Raw genomic sequence first — 22,655 nt, 5'->3', positions numbered from 1 at the left:
CATGGAGAAACTAATACAGTGATGTTCCTGAACATAAAAGAAAAACACCATCTGCTTTAGTCACCTTTCAAGGGATATAATTAGAAGCACCTCAGGGAATTATCAATAAACAACGGGGAGCAATTATTTCTGCTAGATTGTAGTAAGTTTTGCTCAGCTCTCTGATGAGCAGGTGTAAGCAGCTGTATAGATTGTGGCATTCAAATGACTTGGAATAAAGTTTTCAATAAAACTGAGTTGCTCTAAAAAAGAAAAAGATGTTGGGGTAACTTTGCACGTTACATTTTTGCTTCTGAAATAATTAAAGTACTTTTTGCTTCTAACTGGTCACCCACCCTTGCTGCCCTACTAGTAGGCATCTGTCCTGAGCAGGTTGGATCATACAGCTCAGCGTGAGAAGCCAAATAATCAGGGAAATGCTACAAAATGACTGCAAATGGATGTTGTCACATATTTGGGATGGTATAGCAATGAGCATTGTCAATCCCAGTTTTGCAAGCTGTTTCTGCTTATGGTTTTCACTGTGATTTACACAATCCGTTCAATGGTGTAGTTTCCTCTGTGAAGCTGAGGAAGGATTCTCGGGGAAGCAATCAGCTTTGCATGACCCATCTGGGGCCGATGTGATTACTGGCAAGGATGAGGACTTAAGTAAAAGGAAGCTGGAACCAGATCTGCAAAGATATTCTAGACGATGGATGCCCACAGCAAAAGCCATATAATTAATGCAGTTGCATGTCAGACTCATAAATCACATGGAAAGCCACCTCTCTTTTTTTCCTTCAAATAAGCAGCAGATTTGTGTCCTTTGAGAAGGCTGCTCTCTGCTGCTGCAGCCTTCAGAAATGGCTTAGTCTGAAATGCTATGCTTGGTTTGAGTGTCAGTATTAAAAAAAAAATTTGTGAAAAATGTTATTAGGGAAAATTGTAAGACTTCGGAGCTGAAATGCTTCTACTGTGGTTCCTAGGTTATCTAGCACAACAGGGTTCAACCTACTGTGATGTACAGTATGGAGAAGTGTGTGATGAGCTATTCTACACAGCATGGGAACCTCCCCTGGAGGACTATTTACATTTCTAGTGTTTGAGATCTGAACAGTAGCTGAGCCCCATAATATTAAGAGGTATACAGCAGAGGAGCAGTACTCAGCCTGTGCCCTGGCTTTATCGAATCACAGAGTCATTTAGGTTGGAAAAGACCTTTATGATCATAAAGTCCAACTGTTAACCCAGCACTGCCAAGTCTACCACTAAACCATGTCCCTAAGCACCACATCCAAACATTTTTTAAATACCTCCAGGGATGGTGACTCAAACGCTTCCCTGGGCAGCCTCTTCCAATGCTTGACAACACTTTCAGAGAAGAAATTTTTCCTAATATCCAATCTAAACGTCCCCTGGTGCAGCTTGAGGCCATTTCTTCTTGTCCTATCACTTGTTACTTGGGAGAAGAGACCAAAACCCACCTTGCTACAACCTCCTTTCAGGTAGTTGTAGAGAGCAATAAGGTCTCCCTTCAGCCTCCTCTTCTGCAGGCTAAACAACCCCAGCTCCCTCAGCTGCTCCTCAGAGCCCTTGTTTTCTCTTTGTCTTCTGTCTTGTCGTCGTCTTGTTTTTTTCTCTCTGGTGACAGATACCACTGATTCATAAAAATAATTTCCAGCTTGGATTTTGTGGGGTGTAAAACCAGCTGCGCCAAGTGCATCCCCACCCAGAAGACGGCCACAGAGACCATGGAATTACATCAGAGACAACCCTGATCCACAGGACTGTTTTTGTAAACATCCCCTCCTCCCCAGGGTGACTGACTCCCAGAGGGCTCTCGTACAAGTGGGAATTTCTCCTTCTCTCACCCCGCCCCTCTCTTCAGCACTTTGCATGAGCATTGTGCTGTTTCGAGGTATGCTGCTGTCTTGTCTGTGAGGGTGTATTAGAGCTGCCCTCGAAAGAGATGGATCCCCAGAGAGAGGCGCCCAAGAAGAACAACACAGAGCATCTAATTGGTAAGCCTTGCTTTTTGTGTGTGTATGTGTTTTTCTTAATAAAAAGGAGCAAAACTAACCGATCAAAAAAGTACATTTCAATCGAGGCATTCATTCTTTATGTTTCCCACGTAGGCTGGAGAGAAAGTTCAGCATCTGCCACTGTGAGGGACGGAGCAAATTACATCATACTGCCCTGCCGGCATGTGCCAGCATCTACCTTCTGGCAAAATGACACCAGGGGCTAAAATGGCTGATTCAGCTATTGATACACTTCTGTACGTAGGGATGGGGTGGAAAGGGGAAAATATGAGTTAGGGAAGGCAGAAGAGTTTTTCAGCCCCAAAAGGACACTTGGTGTGTTTGGACTTGTGTGATGAGCACCTGGTGCTCTCTTCAAGCAAGGGAACTGCTGCCAGACCAAAGTTGTTACTGGCAAAGCGTGCTGTTTTCAACATCGTGTCTGGCTGTTAGTATGGATAGTACAGTGGGACAAGCGTAAGTCTTGGCAGGAATGGTTTGTGTGCTTGTAGAAAGCAGGTGGGTGCAGTGGTTACAAAAAGCTGAGGCTACTCCATCTCTCTTTGTGGCTGTAGGACACTTGGGAGGTTTTTGCCTACTGTTCTTTATAGTTTTCACAAGACAACTTGGACATAAGCTTTTAATTTGCTTTTCAAGTTTGACACCCACATCATGGTTTTGTGTATCAAGTGTGTTCATGGTCATAGAATCACAGAATCATTTAGGTTGGAGAAGACCTTTAAGATTGAGTCTAACCACCAATGAGTGTATCAAGAAAAAACAAAGTGAGTTTTACAGGTGCCCAGGAGCTTTTCCACAACTGCTGATTGATGAGCTCAGCCTTGAGAAAAGGAGGCTCAGAGGGGATCTCATCACCATGTACCAGCACTTAAGGGGTAGCTATAAAGAAGACGGAGACTCCCTTTTTACACGGAGTCACATGGAGAGGACAAGGGGGAATGGACACAAGTTGCTCTTGGGGAGATTCCAGTTGGACACAAGAGGAAGATTCTTCACAGTGAGGACAATCAACCATTGGAATGATCTCCCCAGGGAAGTGGTTGACTCGGCCACATTGGACACCTTCAAGAGTATCTGGACAGGGTGCTGGGCCATCTTGTCTAGACTGTGCTCTTCCTAGAAAGGTTGGGCTAGGTGATCCCTGAGGTCCCTGGGATTCTGTGATTCTGTGATTTTGCAGTGCATTGCAGCTCTTGGTTTGCTCTGGAGTGTAGACCCAAGTGAGGTTTTTGGTGCTTGTGACTATTGTAATCCATATACAGGCATGGCAAAAACAGGTCACTGATGGGTTGTGACTGATGCTTATTCTTCACTGTTGTGTTTTTCCAGAGTCTTCCATTTGTCTTGTGGTTAAATGGTTTGAAACTTTGGGGTAATCTGAGAACATTTTTGGTGGCTTTTTTTGAGATCTAGGTCTAGATTCACCATTAAAAGGCATACTGTCATATCCTGCTTTTCTCATTGGAGTCTACATGGGTAACAGGATCTCTAGGACAGTTTTCATGGAGAACGATGCACTTGTGCTTTGTTAAGTTTTGGATGTATACTTCATGTCCATAGCGGTGATAAGTGATATCTTGACCTACCTTTTCTCAGCTGCTTGAATATCAATCTGCAGGGTGTGGGCATTTGTTCCCAGCCATTCACCCCCATCTGTGGATTGAGTCATTCCTACCACGTATCATCACAGTGGTCTCAGGTGGATGATGGCAGGTGATGTTACAATGCAAAATTGATTTTGAAGAGGTTTTTTATCAAGTTTGGCACTAGAGAAAAAGGTCTTCAGACATTTTTCTGTAAGCTAATAATTTAGATGAAATAGAGAGAAGAATGTTGAGTTCTGCTGAACAAAACATCCCTTTGTGATTAATACCCCAAGCTTCAGACATGAATTATGAATTATGCCCATTCCACATGTTTTCTTGATCTCTTTCCACTGATTAAAAGACACTTGACTGCTGGTACTTCATGTACCTGTTGTAGCCTGACACCCCACTAGCGTAACGTGAAGAACACTGTGTGGCAAAAAAGCAGCAGTGAAAGCATTAAAGATTTTCACATTAAATGTTAAAAGCCCTGTCTTCAAACACAAGGCCTTAAGGTTTGCATGGTAATTTACTCAGGGGAGTTCCTCAAATTTCCTACCACTGATTGCAACATGGCTGATGATACCTCATTAACCAACCAGGGAGTTCTAATTACTGTTTGTTGGAAAGGGTCAGGAGGAAAGCTGGGCTCCTGGTGCAGCAATTCTGTGCCCAGCTCTCAGGGCAAACAGTCAAAGGGAGGCCTGAAGCTTGACTGTCTTGGACACGAAGGTATTTATGTGTGAGCGATTAAATCTGCAGCTGGGACCCCAGAAGTAGGAAGGGAAAAACTGCAGGCAGCAATGGGCTTGGTTTTAACGTCCAGGTTTGCAGTTAACCTGACTTCATTGCCAGCGTGTGTACTGCACCCAAGAGAAGAAAAAGCTGCAGGAGGGCTGTGTTGTGTCTCCTCCTCTGGTGTTGCTGGGGGTTTTCTGACAAACCTGTCAGCCCTGCTCCATTGCTCTGTTAGCTTGTGCCTTATAGACCAGGTAGCCTCACGCTGTTTCACTCTGGTGACGAGTTTTTTCTCACAATTTATAAAATTAATTGTTTTCTATTTATCAATTTCTATCTGCACGTTAATGTTATTTGATGGCAGAAATTCCCAGTGATACCCTGTACCTTTGAGGTAACATATCCAAAACACACAGCATCTTTGCATCAGCATGGAGGAGGTTCACTGAGGAGACCTCTGAGCCTTTGCCCCTCTCTTCTGCCTCTTCCCCGTGCATTGGGAAACAGGCTGTGGCGTTCAGCTTCCCATCTGCTGATGCTCATGACTGCAAAAATCCTCTTCTGGCCCAAACCTGGCAGCCCAGCAGCCCTTAGGGCTAGCCCAGCCTGCATCCCTGATGCTTCTGCTTTTCTCGTGACTCTCCTGATCCAGGGCATTTCTGCATTTAGCAAAATTCAGTTGACCTTGCAGCACTCTGTCCTGTTGGCAGGACTGGCCTGTCTCAGTCCTCGCCCTCTTCTGTGAGGACCTCAGCAACTCCAGCGGCTCTTCAAAGAGCAAACAGCTCATTGATCACCTCTCCTTTACAACAACTCACCACTGCCTTCCCTTCAGGCGGTAAAATAATGAAAATATTTTGATATATTTTGATTTCAATATGATTAAATTTTGGGATGAGAAGAGCTGAACACAGTGAGAGAACTGCTCAAAATTCATGGGCAGGCATTTTGACAAGCACTGATATGGAAGCTTGTGGTCCAGTGGATGAACTGGATGACATCAATATTCCTCGAAACTTTCATCTAAAGGTAGTAAGAGTTCCCTTCATCTTCCTTATTACCTGTTTCGTACAAACTAAATCTTTTGCCCCAGCCATGGCTCACTGGCAGAGATTCATATCCACAGATACTCCAGACAGTGATTTACTCCTTCACAGCCCCCAGCTTTGGCAATGTTTTTAATTTTTCTGCTTTCTCCCCTGTTGCAAAGTGTACTTTCTGAACCTTTCAACCTTTGGAGCAAAAGAGGCAGAGGGTTGGATGTTTGGTTAGGTGTTTTACAGCTTTCACTGCGCGATGGGAGGGAGGGAAGAGGGAACGAGTCTCTGGACTTTGCGGTCTGTCATGATTGCACTGGGCTAGATCTACATCCCTCAGAGAACTCTTTTCAAAATTTGCATTCCCTGCTTTTCTTCCTTTTTTTTTTTTTTTATAGCTGACAGGCAGGAAGGAATTGGTGTCTGTGGCTGGATCCTGGCTTTCCTTTCTTTCCTCCTGGTGCTTATTACCTTTCCTATTTCCATGTGGGCATGTATCAAGGTAAGTTAGTGGGATTTGGGGCACATAAAGGACGCTCTATGATAACTGTTGTTACTTATGTTTATTGATTTATTGGTTTGGTTAAAACAAGGCACTTCGTGTTAACTTTTTGGAAATTGTAAGGCCTTGTAGTGAAGATGTGGTCTGGGACTGAGAGATCCATGTTCTTCCACTGACTTTCTGTATCACCACAACTTACTCATTTAATTTCTTCCCATCTCAACTTCCATCATCTGTTAAACTTCCCTGCTTTACGACAACACTAGGAGAATAAATATACAAACTTTTCTGAAAAACTTGTATTTGATGCTGCCATCAATAGTGATTAACATGGGTATTGATGAAAAATGGAGCAAGTCCCTTCATTAAGGGACTATACACCTGACCCCACAGTCCCCTCAAGGCATGAGCATAATATGATTAATTTAAAGCAAGTTTTAGGGGTGAGTTACCAGAGTGATTCCTCTGAACACCAGGCCTTGAGTAGTCCTAATACACTAACCAAAGTAGTTAGGTAGATTATCTGAGGTGAAATATACTTTGCCCACAGCTCCTCTGAGTGAGTACTGGTGTTGAGAGAGTTGTGGGTAGCCTTATTAGATCAGTGTCAACTCTTTCATATTTGATCTGCTTTGTAAAATATTTGCCAGGTCAGAGTGTGAGTTTTTCCAGCAAAAGATGAGGTGAGGAGAAGTCATAAAATGCCTAGTGACTTGGAGCTTTGTTGGTTCCTATATTATTTGTACTTTTTTTCACGTTTAATATAGATGCCAAAGATTTAAAAATATCAGTCCAGAGAGCAGGAATAGAGTTAGCTGCAAAATTCTAAATTTAAAATATTTTCCTAGGTCATCAGAGAATATGAACGTGCTGTTGTATTTCGGCTGGGACGTATACTGTCTAAGAAAGCAAAGGGACCAGGTGAATGCATGCAGTTTTATTACGTCAAGATACACTGTTTTTATTTTACTCTGATGCACTCTAACCACATAGAGAATTGCAGAGGTCTGTGAAATCCTTCTTCATAGCACAGAGGGGGGATGAAATGGTCCTCTCTGCTGCAGTTCCTTTACTGCAGGCTGTTGGTTTTTCTGACGGAAAGATAAAGCCACCCCCCGTCTCAGCACAACACTGAAGACTGAGGACCTTGATAGCAAGTATGGCTTCGCTGTTGAGTAGGTTGGCCAACGGAAGGTTGAGTTCATGCTGCAGACACTGGTGGGGGACTGGGGAGGTTTAAATGCAGTCTTCAGCTCTGCTGCAGACTTTTTTGGGTGACTGTGGCCACTCTTCCTGTACCTCGCTTCCAACACTGCTCATTGCTGCCAGCTCTTTAGATGTCTTCTGCTCTGAAAATTGTAGATGTGTCAGGGCAGAGTCACTCTGCATCTATAGAGTTTGTGACAGTCACCTAGGGTCAGGTTACAAATTAGAAATAAAAACGAAACCTAACAACATGAGGTATTTGCATCGCTGCAGTTACCACCTCTGTGCAATGAAACTGGACAAACTGGGAGTTGAGATAAGAGGAAAAAGTCCTTTCCTCCTGAATAATAGCCATACGGTCCAAAGAGCAGCTAAGGCAGGTGCAGCATTCTGTGTGTCTCTGGGCACCTAAGCAAGGTGCTGAGATTAGAAGAAAAGTTATGTCAAGCCCCCCTCTCTCTAGTGAAGGGAGAGTGGGGACTCCTTCACAGGTCGGGTCAAATCATAGGACAACATTCCTAACGTGGGGGCCTACAGGTGGTGCAGAAATCTGGTCCTGGGAGGTGTCTTTCCTGGGGACACACATACTGTACCATGAATGGCTTATGATCTAAAGAGGGGAAAATAAACAAAGGCATGGAAGAAGTCTTTGTCAAAAGTCTCATGGCAGATTTGAGACCAGAACTGCAATCTGCCCATTCCCAGTCCAGAGCCCTATGCTTTTAACCTCCAGTAAATTCACATTATTTGCAGATATCTGCATTTCCCTCTGTTATTTGAAAATGCAAAACCTCACTGTTGTCACCTCCTGTAGCAGAAAGGACAGCTGTAGTAATAAGGTGGGCTTATTCCCCACCCTCTGGATAGTTCCATCTGTTTGCTTTGCACGGGATACCTGGTTCTACATATAGTTTTCATAAACAAGTGTTTCATCTAATTACTTTTATTTTTCAGGTTTGATCTTCATACTGCCATGTACAGATACATTTTTCAAGGTTGATCTTAGAACTGTTACATGTAACATTCCTCCACAGGAGGTAACTATTCTCTAGCAGCCATCTAAAACAGAAATAAAAGAAAGCTGGTTTGTGGCACAATCAAAAATAATGCAGGTGTTTTGTAGCCTTGCGATTGTGAGCTACTAGATAGATTATAGCTTATTTGCTGTATCTTCTGACTTCCAAACTGCTTACAAAACTTCATCTACTTATGAAAACCTGCACATGCATCGTTGCAGGCCAAGCAAACTCCTCTTGCTCACGTTAAGAACTGTGAGATAAAAGATAAAGGAAGGGGATAGATCTGCAAATGGGAGTCAGAGAGGACGAGAGGACTGTTATTCCACACATGGAAATGAAACAATAGATTAGTGTAACATATCCAGAATAGTATGTCCTAATAAAATTGGATCTGACATACAGCTCACTGTTCAAAAAAGACTTTTATCTTTATTAATGATCTGGATGAGGGGATCGAGTGCACCTTCAGTAAGTTTGCAAATGACACCAGGTTGGGTGGGAGTGTTGATCTGCTTGAAGTTAGGAAGGCTCTGCAGAGGGACCTGGAAAGGCTGGATCGATGGGCTGAGGCCAAATGTGTGAGGTTTAACAAGGCCAAGTGCCGGGTCCTGCACTTGGGTCACAACAACCCCATGCAATGCTACAGCCTTGGGGAGGGGTGGCTGGAGAGCTGCCTGGAGGAAAAGGACCTGGGGGTGTTGGCTGACAGCCGGCTGAACAAGAGCCGGCAGTGTGCTCAGGTGGCCAAGAAGGCCAATGGCATCCTGGCTTGTGTCAGGAATAGTGGGGCCAGCAGGAGCACGGAAGTGATCGTGCCCCTGTACTCAGCACTGGTGAGGCCGCACCTTGAATATTGTGTTCAGTTTTGGGCCCCTCACTACAAGAAGGACATTGAGGTGCTGGAGTGTGTCCAGAGAAGGGCAGCAAAGGTGGTGAAGGGTCTGGAGAGCAGGTCTTATGAGGAGCGGCTGAGGGAGCTGGTGTTGTTTAGCCTGGAGAAGAGGAGGCTGAGGGAAGACCTATCTCTGTCTACAGCTGCCTGAAAGAAGGTTGTAGTGAGGTGGGTGTTAGTCTCTTCTCCCAAGTTACTAGTTATAGGATGAGAGGAAATGGCCTCAAGTTGCACCAGGGGAGGTTTAGACTGGATATTAAGAAAATTTCTTTATTAAAAAGAATGGTCAGGCATTGGAACAGGCTGCCCAGAAACGTGGTGGAGTCACCATCCCTGGGGGGGTGGTATTTAAAAGACATGTAGATGTGGCACTTCAGGGTATGTTTTAGGAGGCATGGTAGTGTTGGGTTAACAGTTGACCTTGATGATCCTAGAGGTCTTTTCCAACCTTAATGATTCTATGTTTCTATGATTCTATGATTCAGTGATGTTGCAGTCACTGCTTGAAGATATGCACACCCTACATGTTTCTTAAAAGGCAAATAACAGATCTCCTTAAATTAAAAGGCGTTAACAGACAATCATCCACAAAATTCAGATCCAAGCAGGAACGGAAAGTCATATCTTCAGGCATTTTATTGACAAACATTGACCAAAGAATTTAGTCTGAAGAATCAGTTTCTGAGCAATTCCTGTCCTTCTGGAAAACTTTCGGTTCCATGTGGCCCAAGTCCCACCAATGTACAAGGTGGGGTTGGCACTACTGCCTCCTTCCTTATGCAGAGAGAAGAGCAGAGGCAGGGCGGGACAGCCCCAGGACCACTTTGGCCCCTGGAATTGCACATTGCGTTCCCCAGGAGCTGTTTCTTGGACCATTATCTGTATGTAATCACAAAGAGCCTTTTCTCAAGGGTGCAGGTTGCAGGGGTGCATGGGGTGGGATGAAAAGCTGCTCCTCCAAAACAAGGCTGGAAGGAAGATGGTTGCAGTACTTGTGCTGTACAAGGCTTAGCAGCTTTTGGTAAGGATTATGGAGCTGTTGGCAGGGCTTCTGTGAAGCACTTACTTGCAGGCAAAAGACGCTGAGAAAGGAAGAGACAGTGTAGCATCATCAATGCTTTGCTGAGGCCAACTGCCTGCTGAGGCACAGGGGGCTTGTCTGGCAAAAGATGACACATCTTCTCGATGAATACTTAAATATTTTTCAGAGTTTCTTCTCACAAATTCTTGCACTTTGCTTTTCACTTTTGTTTTAATTTGCTGGTGTTTCTTACAAATACATTGTTTTGAGGAAGTAACACAGATCTTCCAATCTGCATGCAATGTATAAAATCAGTAATGGAACTTTCTACCAGAAAGGAAGAGGATAACCATCATTTAGTATTGCAGAAGAAATTCGTGCAGGTTATAAGATTCACTTACTCTTGAAACGGTTATCCAAAGGCTTATGTACAACAGTTTGCTCTGGTTTAAACTATTGGTGATGCAGGATAACTTCCTGGAAGTTATTTCTCAGGGGAATAACAAAGAAACCAAACTAAATTGTTAGTTTCCCTGAATTATCAGGGCCTTTTCCTCACTAAGGGAAAAAAAATTAACCCCACCTTCCTTGGCAGGGGGTGTGTTATTGGATCCTTCTCTAATTCTGCACATTTCTCCAATGCAGGTTCTCACAAAAGATGCCGTTACTGCCCAAGTTGATGAGGTGGTATGCTACAGGATCTACAGTGCTGTCAGTGCTGTTGCTAATGTCACTGATGTCCATTCGGCTACCTTCCTCTTGGCACAGACAACCCTGAGGAATGCTCTGGGTACACAGAGCTTGGCTCAGCTCCTGGCAGGTCGTGAGGAGATTGCGCACAGTATTCAGGTGAACGTGTCTCTCAGAATTCATGGACAAGCATGGAGATTTGTTCTGGGGAGTAGCAAATTAGAAAAAGTATCTTTCTTCAACAATGATAGCAAATTTTCCTTTATGCTTTTTCCAATTATACATCTCATTGCTTAGAATCAGAGAGTTATTTTAAAGGTATTTCCCCAGGTTCTTGTGGAAGAGTTATTTCCTATCAAAAAGCAATGAAGGTTCTGATATTATCTAGTAAGTTAAATAAATCAGTCTATTCTTTGTACAGAGGCTGCTACAAGTGGCGAGAAAGAAGTCTGCTGCTTGTGGGAAGCTCTAGCTTGAGCAGATCTTTGACTGAGATTTAATCAAAGCAGGGCTTGTATCTTCTGTCGTAACAACTAAGAGTACAGAACCAAGTTGGTTTAAGCTTTAAAATGCCATCTGGGGTTTTATTTGTTTTAATTTGGTAGCCATGGAGGTGGCAGAGAAGGCGGCCAAAACCTGATTTACTCTTTTCAGTCAAAGAAGAGGCATAGTGAAAAAAACCAGCGAGTGTACCCCTCTCCAGCCAGGACAGCAGCCACGGGCAGAGCAGGGGGCACAGTGGTGACATGAGTTGCAGTAGCACCCAGGAGCCTGAGCCCAGAAGAGCGTGCCAGTGCTGCAGGGCTGTATCCTGTATCCTATCCGATAGGATGTCCTATCCGGCATCCAAGTGCCTGTTTGTTTTCTCCTCATTGTAAAGGTGGATTTCTCCCGCTACGGGCAGTGTCACAATGTGGCTTCCATTTCTCTTACTTTGCAGATTGTGGCAGCACAGGGAGAAATGAATGCTTCTAAAGCCCTCAAGCAGGCCTCCATGGTGCTGGCTGATTCTCCGGCAGGTCTTCAGCTGCGCTACCTGCAAACATTAACCACCTTGGCAGCAGAGAATAATTCCACTATCGTCTTCCCTCTCCCTCTGAATATGCTTGACAGTTTCGGGCAGAAAAATAGGGGGGGATAGAGACCATTTTACACTAGCTTCTCGGGCAGAGAGATTTAAAGGGTTTCCTAGGAAGCAAGGCATTCCAGATTACCAGGATTAAAGTAGAAGCATGCTTTGGCCCTTTGTATCAAAAATAAGAGTAAAAATAGTTTAATAACCGCACATAGCTCCCACATTAGGAGATCGCATTTGCGAAGTTCAGGCACTAAGCAGTTTCAGCTTAGCCTTGTCTCCAAATGACATGGAAGAAAATACGTAAAATGCAATAAAATATGTAAAATGCATGTTAGACCTAATGTAACATTTTAATGATGCTTTCACCACATTTTACAGTCTTGAGAGCAGCAACTCTCAGGACTCACAGAATTCGGAATCACTGTGATTCTGTGAACTATTTGGTGATTTGTCTGCTGAGCAAGAACCTCTGAGCTCTTGATGTACACACAGCAAAAGGGTCAGACACTGGTATTTAACTCAAGTCCTGTGGAGTGGAAAGAAGGATTTGACCCATAACCTTACAGGTATTCTTTTGTAACTACTTTTGTAACTATTACCAGAATTACTAGAGAGTTGGTATGTCAGTAAAACAGCCTATTTTTATCTTATATGAGTGAAAATTAGTACTTTCTTTATTGACCTTAGCTGGATTTTGCCATGTCACTGACATTTCTATAAGCTCTATAATAAAAGGAAGAGAATGTATGCCTATGCATTACAGTCACATTTCCTAAACCTGAAAGCTGGTGTGGTGGGTTGATCTTGACTGGATGGCAGGTGCCCACCAAAGCCCCTCTATCAGTCCCTTCCTCAACTGGACAGGGGAGAGAAAATATAACAAAAGATTTGTGGGTCGAGATAAAGGCAGGGAGAGATCACTCACCAATTACCATCATGGCCTAAACAGACTCAACTTGGGGAGAATTAATTTAATATATTACCAATCAAAAGTCAGAGTAGGATAATGAGAAATAAACCCAAATCTTAAACACTCTCCCCCTACCTCCCAGGCTCAACTTCACTCTCAGTTTCCTGTACCTCTCACCATGAGCAGTGCAGGGGGACAGGCAATGGTGGTTGTGGTGAGTTCATCACACTTTGTCTCTGCTGCTCCTTCCTATTCACACTCTTCACCTGCTCCAGCGTAGGGTCCCTCCCATAGGAGACAGTCCTCCATGAACTTCTCCAACACAAGTCCTTCCAACGGGCTGCAGTTGTTCATGAACTGTCCCAGTGTGGGTCCCTCCCACGGGGTGCAGCCCTTCAGGAACAGACTGCTCCAGTGCGGGTGCCCCATGGGGTCACAAGTCCTGCCAGCAAACCTGCTCCAGCGTGGGCTTCTCTCTCCATGGGGCCACAGGTCCTGCCAGGAGCCTGCTCCAGCACGGGCTTCTCACGGGGTCACACCCTCCTTGGAGCATCCACCTGCTCCAGCGTCGGGTCCTCCACAGGCTGCTCCACCATTAACCTCCATGGGCTGCAGGGAGGCAGCCTGCCTCACCATGGTCTTCACCACAGGCTGCAGGGGAATCACCGCTCTGGTGCATGGAGCACCTGCTCCCTTACTTCTTCACTGACCTTGGTGTCTGCAGCGTTGTTTCTCTCACTTATTCTCAGTCTTTGACTGCAACTCCACAGGTTTTTTCCCCCCTTTTAAACATGTTATCCCAGAGGCACTACCACCCATCACTGATGGGCTCGGCCTTGACCAGTGGTGGGTCCCTCTTGGAATCAGCTGTCATTGGCTCTACCAGGCATCTTCTAGCACCTTCTCACAAAAGCCACCCCTGTGGACCCCCCTGCTATCAAAACCTTGCCACACAAACCCAATACACTGGGGCAAACCTTGAGGAAAACAAATTATCCTGTGTCAATTTAAGTGTCTGTCTTTCACCCTCAGGAGGCTTCTTATCTTCTCTTGCAGATGTCATGAAGTGGTGGTGCAGGTTTTCACAAAAGGAGCCTTCCCCACACTCCATGCAATTCCTGTCAGCTGAGCAGGCCCCATCATTGCAGGTATCTGAGTTCAGCTATCGTGATACTTGAGTTTACAGTGTTCACCAATAGCTGAGAGGGTCACAGTGCTGGTCCACAGTGCTGGGCTCTCTGCTATGAATCTGAAGGCTCTTGTGGAGCAGCTGTTCTGGTACGTGCTGCTCCCATGTAGTGCCTCCGCCACACAATGTTCATTGCTGCCCCTCCTATCCAGTAGGGTCATCTGATTCCAAATTAACCAGATCATGGACCTAGTATTTATCATACTGTTGATACAGATCCTTCTTATTTTTACTGCAGTGTAACACAAGCAGTCCAGGTTGCAAATTTTTGCACTCTAACTGCTGGCACGAAGACAGTGTATAAGCATCCGAGGACAGTGACCTGTTCAGCAAACACAGCTTTTCATTGCAGCTCTTCTCTGCTTCAGACATGACTGCCAAATGGCGTATTGCTGGCAAACTAAACTGGTAAAACCTGTATTTGCAAGTTATCTACTTATCAGCGTTAACAGAACATTTTCTACAGAAGAAAAGAGAGGTTTTGAGTTTTGGGGTTATTTTTCATCCCAATTTAGTTTGGCATTTGTGGAAGCCTTTATTACTGTGATAGCAAAACCTACATCTTTCACTGACAACTATTACAGCTCCGCTATAGCGCTGTTTGCACAGCCACAGAAGCAGCATTGCTTTAGAAAAATGCAACCACAGATCGTGTCAGGTTTCTTTTTTTTTTAAGTAATGCAAATTAATTAGAGTCTAAAAAAAAAAAGAAAAGCTTGAAAGACATGTGATTACAAAGTACAATTAAAAAGCAGTTCTGTGCCCTCAGTGAGCTACCAGCACTAACTAGCCCATGCAGGACTCCTGGCTCAGGCGCCGGACTCCTGGCTCAGGCACAGGACACATCCAGCCCAGTTGCCCATCCCTGGTGCTGGGCCAGTTCCAGTTCCAGCTTCAGAAGTGTGTATGGGAATCCTGCTGCGGTACAAGTGGGTTGCTCATTCCCTACTTGAGGACTCACAGTTAAAATCAGAAATTAACTGATGTGCTAAAGCATGAGTGTCAGTATCTCTTTTCTTTCAGTAACAGTGTAACACAGGCTATACTTGGTAAACCCGTGAATGTCTGGTCTTCTTTCTAACCCATGCAAATTTCTTGGCCTCTTTAATGTCCAGTGACAATGACTGCAGGAATTAATCAGCTCTACAAGCACAACTGATTTTCCCTTTGATCCCCTGCAGGATAATTGCACTGTTCTATCATGGATCAGGGAGACAGAAATTCCTGCTCTCTCTTCACCAGTGGCAGGGACAATAAACGCAATAAGTAGTAGAGTAACTGCAATTTTTGTTGTATTACACTCCCTCCCCACCCCCCTGCATCTACAAGATACCCCATTCAGCAAAACAAAGAGCAACAGAAAGAAGCAGCTCTACAGTCTTTCAGGTGCCACTGTGATGTACAGGCTTTGCAGGAAAAATTTAGGAAGGAGCTGAGTCTCAGTCACCCAGAGAGGATGTGGGGAGCAGAGCAATTGTTCAGAAGAAGCACAGGTTGTCAGGCATGTTCATGAAGTCCTGCAGGTGAGCACAGGCGTGCCGGTGCAGGGTGGTGCGGCACTCGTTGTTGTCTGGAATTTTCTCGATCCAGGTTTGTGCATCAAGGACGTACTGCATCCTGAGAGCAAGTGGGACAGATAAAGGCAGTGAGTCACTACTGCTGACATGGAGCAACAAGAAAGTGTAAACCCTGTGGTGTTGCATCCCTCCACTGAGGCATGTCTGCGGTCAGGAGGAATTACACTAGCCCAGAAAATTGTCTGAAACCTAGTTCCACCAGCAGGTTAACCGAGCTTTGAATAAAGTTTAGGAAGAATCAGTGCCAAGCTAGGACAAATCCGTAGCTGTGTTTTGAGTGAAACCAGGTAAGCTTGGGCTAAGTTTCTATTAGAATTTTGTGGACTGGCACAAAAAGCCACAGTGAACAGCAGTGGGACACAGTAAAGGGGAATTTAGTTTCAACAAAGTATCCCAAAATGTTTCCTAATTTTCTGATGTGAGGGCCCATGTAGCTTGTGGTGTGTGGTGAGGGTTGGGGGTAGCTTTGGCTGCAGTGACCATGGGATGGTGGAGTTCAGGGTCCTGCGTGGTAGAAGCAGGGCAACAAGTAGGATTACAACTCTGCACTTCAGGAGAGCTAACTTTGGCCTCTTCAATGACCTGCTTGGAGGAATCCCATGGGTTAGGGCTCTAGAAAGTGGTGGGGTCCAAGACAGCTGGTCAATATTCAAGTGCCACTTCCTCCAAGCTCAAGATTGGTGCATCCCTATGAGGAAGAAGTCAAGCAAAGGAGCCAGGAGACCTGCATGGATGAGCAAAGAACTTCTAGAAGAACTCAAATGGAAGAAGGAGGTTTATGATATGTGGAAAAAGGGCCTGGCACTTGGGAGGAATGTAGGAATGTTGTCAGGGTATACAGAGATGCAACAAGGAAGGCCAAGGCCCACTTGGAACTAAATTTGGCAAGGGGTGTCAAGGATAACAAGGTCTTCTTCAAATACATCAGTAGTAAAAGAAAGACTGCGGACACTGTGGGCCCACTGCTGAACCCTGGTGACACAGGATGCAGAGAAGGCAGAGTTACTGAATGCCTTCTTTGCTTCAGTTTTTACTGCTAAGGCTGGCCCTCAGGCATCCCAGACCCCAGAGGTGAGAGAGAAAATCTTGGGAAAGGAGGACTTCCCCTTGGCTGAGGAGAATTGGGTTAGAGATCGTTTAGGCAAACTGGATCCTCACAAATCCATGGGTCCCGATGGGATGCACCCACAAGTGCTGAGGGAGCTGGCGGATGCTGTCACTAAGCCACCCTCCATCATCTTTGAAAGGTCCTGGAGAACAGGAGAGATGCCTGAGGACTGGAGGGTAGCCAACACCACTCCAGTCTTCAAAAGGGGCAAGAAGGATGACCCAGGAAACTGTAGGCCAGTCAGCCTCACCTCCATCCCCAGAAAGGTGATGGAACCATTCATTCTGGAGGCCATCTCCAGGCATGTAGAGGAAAAGAAAGTTATCACGAGCAGTCAACATGGATTCACCAAAGGAAAATCATGCTTGATGAACCTGATCACCTTCTGTGATGGCATGACTGGCTGGGTAGATAAAGGGCGAGCAGTGGATGTTGTTTCCCTCAACTTCAGCAAGGCTTTTGACACAGTGTCCCATAACATCCTCATAGGTAAGCTTAGGAGGTGTGGGTTGGGTGAGTGGACAGTGAGTGGATTGAGAACTGGATGAAGGGCAGAACTCAGAGGGTCATGATCAATGGCACAGAGTCTGGTTGGAGGCCTGTAACTAGCAGTGTTCACCTGGGTCTGTGCTGGGCTCAGTCCTGATCAACATATTCATCAATGACCTGGATGAAGGGTCAGAATGTACCCTCAGCAAGTTCACTGACGATACCAAGCTGGGAGGAGTGGCTGATACACCAGAAGGCTGTGCTGCCATCCAACGAGACCTGGACAGTCTGGAGAGCTGGGCCGAGGGAAACCTCATGAAATTCCACAAAAGCAAGTGCAAGGTCCTGCCCCTGGGAAGGAACAACCCCCTGCACCAGTACAGGCTGGGGGCTGAACTACTGGAAAGTGGCTCTGCTGAGAAAGACCTGGGAGTGCTGGTGGACAGCAAGCTGACCCTGAGCCAGCAATGTGCCTTTGTGGCCAAGAAGGCCAATGGTATCCTGGGATGCATTAGAAGGAGTGTGGCCAGCAGGTCAAGAGAGGTTATCCTCTCCCTTTACTTGGCCCTAGTGAAGCCATGTCTGGAGTACTGCGTCCAGTTCAGGGCTCCCCATTTCAAGAAAAACAGAGAACTACTGGACAGAGTCCGTGGAGAGCTATGAAGATGATCAGGGGACAGGAGCATCTCTCTTCTGAGGAAAGGCTTAGAGAACTGGGTTTGTTCAGCCTGGAGAGGAGAAGACTGAGGGGGGATCTTATCAATACTAATAAATATCTAAAGGGTGGGTATCAAGAGGATGGAACCAGACTCTTCATTGGTGCCCAATGACAGGACAAGGGGCAATGGGCACAAGTTGGAACACAGGAAGTTCCAACTGAATACGAGAAAAAAAACTTCTTTCCTGTGAGGGTGACAGAGCAGTGGCACAGGCTGCCCAGGGAGGCTGTGGCGTCTTCTTCCCTGGAGACATTCAAAACCCACCTGGATGCGTTCCTGTGCCCCCTGCTCTGGGTGTGCCTGCTCAAGCAGTGGGGTTGGACAAGATGGTCTCCAGAGATCCCTTCCAATCCCTGCCATTCTGTGATTCTGTGATTCTGTGATTTTGGCATTTTACGACTGGACTGGAGAAGGCTTCGGAGGTTGCATCTCTGCTGGGAGACTTCAGTCTTTAGCAGGCATCTGTTGAAGCAGGCCCCCGACTTAAGCACTCCCGTTGGTGTCACATAGACATTGAGAGAGGGGACCTTCTAAGGTTTTAAGAAGTGGTGCTTACAATTTGGTGGAGGTGGTCTCCCTCCTAGAAGATTTCAAAGGCACTACCTTCCTCCAGGTAAGCACAGGGAAATCAAACATTTACGAAGGCTTCCTCACTGAATACTTAATCAAGTCAGACTAAATTCCTTCTCAGATAAATTCACTTTCTTCATTGAAGTGTGACAATGAGAAATGAGAAGAATGAGATATTTGCACGTGTGATATAACAGAAGGTATAAGAGCTGCTCTTAGACACAGTCCCACCCACTTCTTTTGCAAACACGAGCTGTGTAAGGCGTCTGCAGTAGAAGGAACCATGTAGAGTTTCCCTTTTTCCTTTTCTAGCTGTGAGTTTTTAACGTAGTGGAGTAAGGGCCAGATTTTGATTCTGTGAATTGTGGGAACCAAGCTCTGCACAGATAGATGAGCTGACAGATTTGGGTGGCTCAGCTGTTCCCTACAGCTTGCCTTTTGCCCATGGAGTGGTACTCTCTGCACTTTAGTAAAGCCAGCAGAATCAGTCCTTAGGAAATTTGGCCCTCCCTTTGCTTTCTGGAGGTGTTCTAATAGTTTGAGTATCCTCTGGATTCATTGTCTGTGACAACAGCTACTGCTGCTCGGAAACCATTGCACTTACTTGTTGTTGCAGTCAACCGTTTGCCCATCTTTCCCCATGATGAGGTATCGTTTGCCAGCAACCATGTTTAACTTGCACGTGGAGCGTGTTAGGAACTGTCGGTGGGCACCCACTTGGACGCTTTCATCAGTAGCTGTGGCATAAGAAGAGAAAACCCCGTGAATCTCTCTAGTAAAGAGTAGAACCATAGCCCACAGGACACAACCCCTTGTGATCAATTACACCACTGCTAAGCCAAGGTAATATTTCACTTGAGGGTTGTGGCTTGACACGGGAGTAAACAGCCTTACTGTGGTAGGATATTTCCTTTAACATTACCTGACAAAAGTAAGCTGTTTCTGTCTTAGCTTCTTGTCTTGGCTTCCTCAGTAGTTATTGAAGGACCTGTTCTGCGATAGAGACCTTTCAGGCCTTATGGAGTCTGTTTAAATCTCAGAGATTGAAGGAAAAGCCAAAGGGAAAAGAAAACATGCTATCTTTTCATATTTCAGATTGCTCAGGCTTGTAGTGGTCTTAAGCTAACAAACTAATTTCAAAGGGCTTGAGGCTCAACAATGAAGCAGGCAGTACTAAAAACTCACTCTCCTTAGTGCACCTGATTTGAAAGTCACCAATTCAGCTTTTATACTATCCACCATAAAGCTGATATGTAGGACATACACTTGGTGATCTCCACATTAAAATAACTTAAAAATTCTAGTCTGCATTCTGACCCAGAAGATTATTTATTCCAGAGCTGCAGTGCCTATTACAGAAGTGGGCATCCAAGGCAGAAGAGAAGAGTACTCAGGTACTGCAATGACATGAGAGCCAGAAAGATGCTTATTCATCAGACTAGCCACAGATCATGAAGATACTGTGTTGTTTGGCTAAACCAGCATTTTTCAAAGTCCATTTGAAAAAAAAATGCAAATAATAGCAAAATTCTCATTTCTTCCTCTCTTTCTAACTATAATGTGAGATGTCATGCAAAACTGTGCTGACAAATTCAGCACTAAACCAGCTTAAGTTACAGGTAAGACACCACAGTCTTTCCATCAGTTAACAGAAACTTGTGCAGCTTCTGCTGTCTAAAGTATTCTATTACAAGTACGGAAAGTCTGGTGCTCAAAATAAAATCCTAAGAGTAGAATCAAAACCTGAAGTAGAATATTTCAACACTAATAAGATTTCAGAGAATTTGATGTAGAGTGCTAATCTGTGAAACCTAGCACTAAGACCCTTACCTATTTCCTAATTAAAATTTGCATTAATTTTACATATGGTACTTACAGGCCAGAGAAAAGTCAGTTGTCAGTTTTGCATGCTGGCTTAAATATGCATTTTTTCAAAGAATAATACAGTACTGTAGGTTTTCTCATATAACCCAAAACCTTTCTATTTTTCCTATGCCATATGGTGTACTGAATTTTCATTTTGTTCAAGGAATGCAAAGATAGATCAGGACTACTTGAGAAAATGATGATGTTATGCCTCAGGTTCATTGTGCTTAAATTACCATGGTGTTTCTCAGTTCATATGCTTCACAAATGGCCTAATACAGTCCAGAGTATGGGGATTATAAGCATTTAAGTTATTACTTTAACGGGTTATTATGTCATTTCCAATTCTAAATCTCCAATTAAAAAAAATGTAAAATATAATATTCTAAAGTATCGAGGCAGAATTTAAAGGAAACAATTACTTCAAGTTTCAAGAATCTCTAATGGAGGAAAAAAGAAAAAAAGGTTCTGTGCTATTTTGCATGGGCCATACTGTTCCCCTAAAGGACTCATAGGACAGCAAAAATGTTAGCCATCAAAAACACATGCACTAATTCTATTAATAATCAAAGTAATCTGAGGAATGCCCACCTGCAAAATTCTCTTTTGCTGACTCCTAAACACAAGTAAGTGTTTCCATCTGTCTTCCAAATCAACCATTTATTTGCAAGGATTGATACTGAAATAATGCCAGGGTCCAGAGAATGAGAATTCACCCCACTAATTCTCACCCACCCTGGATGTTGGCAATAGAGACCTCACTCAAGACAGCCACAAGAAATACAACAGATAACTCCAATTCAGTCATGAGCTGATTTGGACGCAGTGCCTTGCTTTTTCTTAATCATCATGGCTTCATGCCTCTTCCCAGCCTTTCCCAAGCCTGCAGAAGGCCTACTGATGCTCATAAGCTGCATCATACAGCACAAACCAAAGGGCATTTTAAAGGGATCAAAAAGAAGGAGGTGGGAATGGGAGGATTCTTCTCTTTCCTTTGACTTCAGATTCAAAGGATGTTTCTCTCAGCTGCCAAGAAACAAATCTTTCCAGTGCTTGCCTGTGAGTTGTGACTACAAATGCATTGGGGCCCAGAGCTCTAAATCCTTGTAGATCCTGTAGGTTTTCTGGACGGATTAATGAAACTTTCCATCGTGGTACTGTAATTCCCCATAGCTGGTGTTTTGATGACTAGGTACATCAGCATTCCCCTGCATGTGGAAAGCCCTGGGTATGACTAATAATGTCTCTGGACTCACAAAATGTGCACCTGATTTTCTGACAGGAACTGGAAATTGGGCACAGCTCACAAGTTGTGTGCCTTGAAGTACTGGGTGACATTGCCAGTCCCCTGGGCAAAGATCAAAGGAGATGATTATTCTGTTCCAGATAGGGAAGATTTTGAAATCTTTGAAGTTGCTTTTTAAAGGCAATCTCTGGCTGCCAAACTCAAAACTGACAACCACATGATACCACAGTGGTTGAAGTCTGAGATGTCATCTGACAGCCTCTCCAGAAATTACTTGGAAGAATATCAGGGTTCACTGGTGCTGCTGATAAAGTAAAGTTCACATGAGGACAGCTGAGATGCAAAAGGACATTGTCTCAGAGCAGTGCAGATTTTTACACTGCATCTAAAGAAATAGTCTTCTTTTATTACTATCACAATTATTAAATCAAAGTTCTAGAAGTTTTCCTGTGTTCACTGATTTAATGCAAGTCATTGTGGACAACCCTTAGCCTGTTCTGCAAGGGTTGCAAGTGCTCAATAATTAATTTAAAAGCACTGCAAATCCTCATCTAGTATCAAAACAGAGGTCAGTCCATATGTCTATAGTAGAAAAAAAAATGTGGGTCAATAACAGAAGTCTATAAAATGAAATAGTTGATGCAGAAGACCTTATATCCACACTATGCGTATTTTTGGAGGGTTTCTTTTAGACTAGCTCCAGTTTGGAGCCATGGACTGAATGCAGCTGGAATGTGTCTTCTGGTTTAAGTATCATCTGAAAGGATTGAAGCTAATGTGCTCTGGGATTGCTGCGCAATGTGAACCAAAGCAACCTACCCCTGAACTGAACAGAACAGTGAGTTAGCTGCACTAAAAGAGTCTTGCATGAAATCAGTCTTCTTGCAAGCCAGGTGTAGAAATATATCTGACCCTACTTTCTATAGTAAGAGAAGGCATTGCATGGCTCATACTGGCTAACATTTAATCAGCCTGGTTTTCCTACAGGTGAACGGAAGGAGCAAAACATTTTGATACTTACTGGCTTTAAGGATTCTGTGGATTTTGGTCAGATAGTAATCAAAAACATTCTTCTGTGTGCTGTTGAGGAGCTCCACCTCATACACTGCAACAGACAACAACTGTGTGAGGCCAGATGGAAACATGAAACTGCATCCAAAACCTGAGAAATAGGTATGCTTTTACCAG

The 22,655-nt window shown here is 44.4% G+C and overlaps 2 protein-coding genes across 3 annotated transcripts in view; one reads left to right on the top strand and one right to left on the bottom strand.

Annotated features, from left to right (window-relative positions):
- The first annotated feature begins 273 nt into the window (after positions 1 to 273).
- Positions 274 to 12,443, top strand: STOML3 (stomatin like 3). Of its 2 annotated transcripts, none has more exons than XM_075085856.1 (6): positions 274 to 2,003; positions 5,784 to 5,887; positions 6,736 to 6,808; positions 8,048 to 8,130; positions 10,671 to 10,874; positions 11,656 to 12,443. In XM_075085856.1, exons 1-6 carry the CDS (start codon positions 1,952 to 1,954, stop codon positions 11,854 to 11,856), a joined length of 717 nt encoding a protein of 238 aa, XP_074941957.1. In that variant the 5' UTR covers positions 274 to 1,951; the 3' UTR covers positions 11,857 to 12,443. The 2 variants fall into 2 exon arrangements, with proteins under 2 accessions (XP_074941957.1, XP_074941968.1); XM_075085867.1 differs by having other exon boundaries at positions 11,545 to 12,443.
- Positions 12,444 to 14,541: 2,098 nt separating this feature from the next.
- The window catches only part of LOC142053745 (complement C4-like), a 57,441-nt gene continuing 49,327 nt past the window's right edge, over positions 14,542 to 22,655 (bottom strand). The window contains exons 41-43 of the mRNA XM_075085809.1: positions 22,489 to 22,572; positions 18,960 to 19,092; positions 14,542 to 15,509 (exon numbers count right to left, since the gene is read on the bottom strand). Coding sequence (XP_074941910.1) covers positions 15,371 to 15,509; positions 18,960 to 19,092; positions 22,489 to 22,572 — 356 coding nt within the window. The 3' untranslated portion in view covers positions 14,542 to 15,370. The remainder of the gene's footprint in view (positions 15,510 to 18,959; positions 19,093 to 22,488; positions 22,573 to 22,655) is intronic.

The sequence above is a fragment of the Phalacrocorax aristotelis genome, chromosome 1 (assembly GCF_949628215.1).
Source record: "Phalacrocorax aristotelis chromosome 1, bGulAri2.1, whole genome shotgun sequence".
Lineage (NCBI taxonomy): Eukaryota > Metazoa > Chordata > Aves > Suliformes > Phalacrocoracidae > Phalacrocorax > Phalacrocorax aristotelis.
The sequence above is the reverse complement of the archived record's forward strand: the minus strand, read 5'-3'. Positions and strand labels throughout refer to the sequence as shown.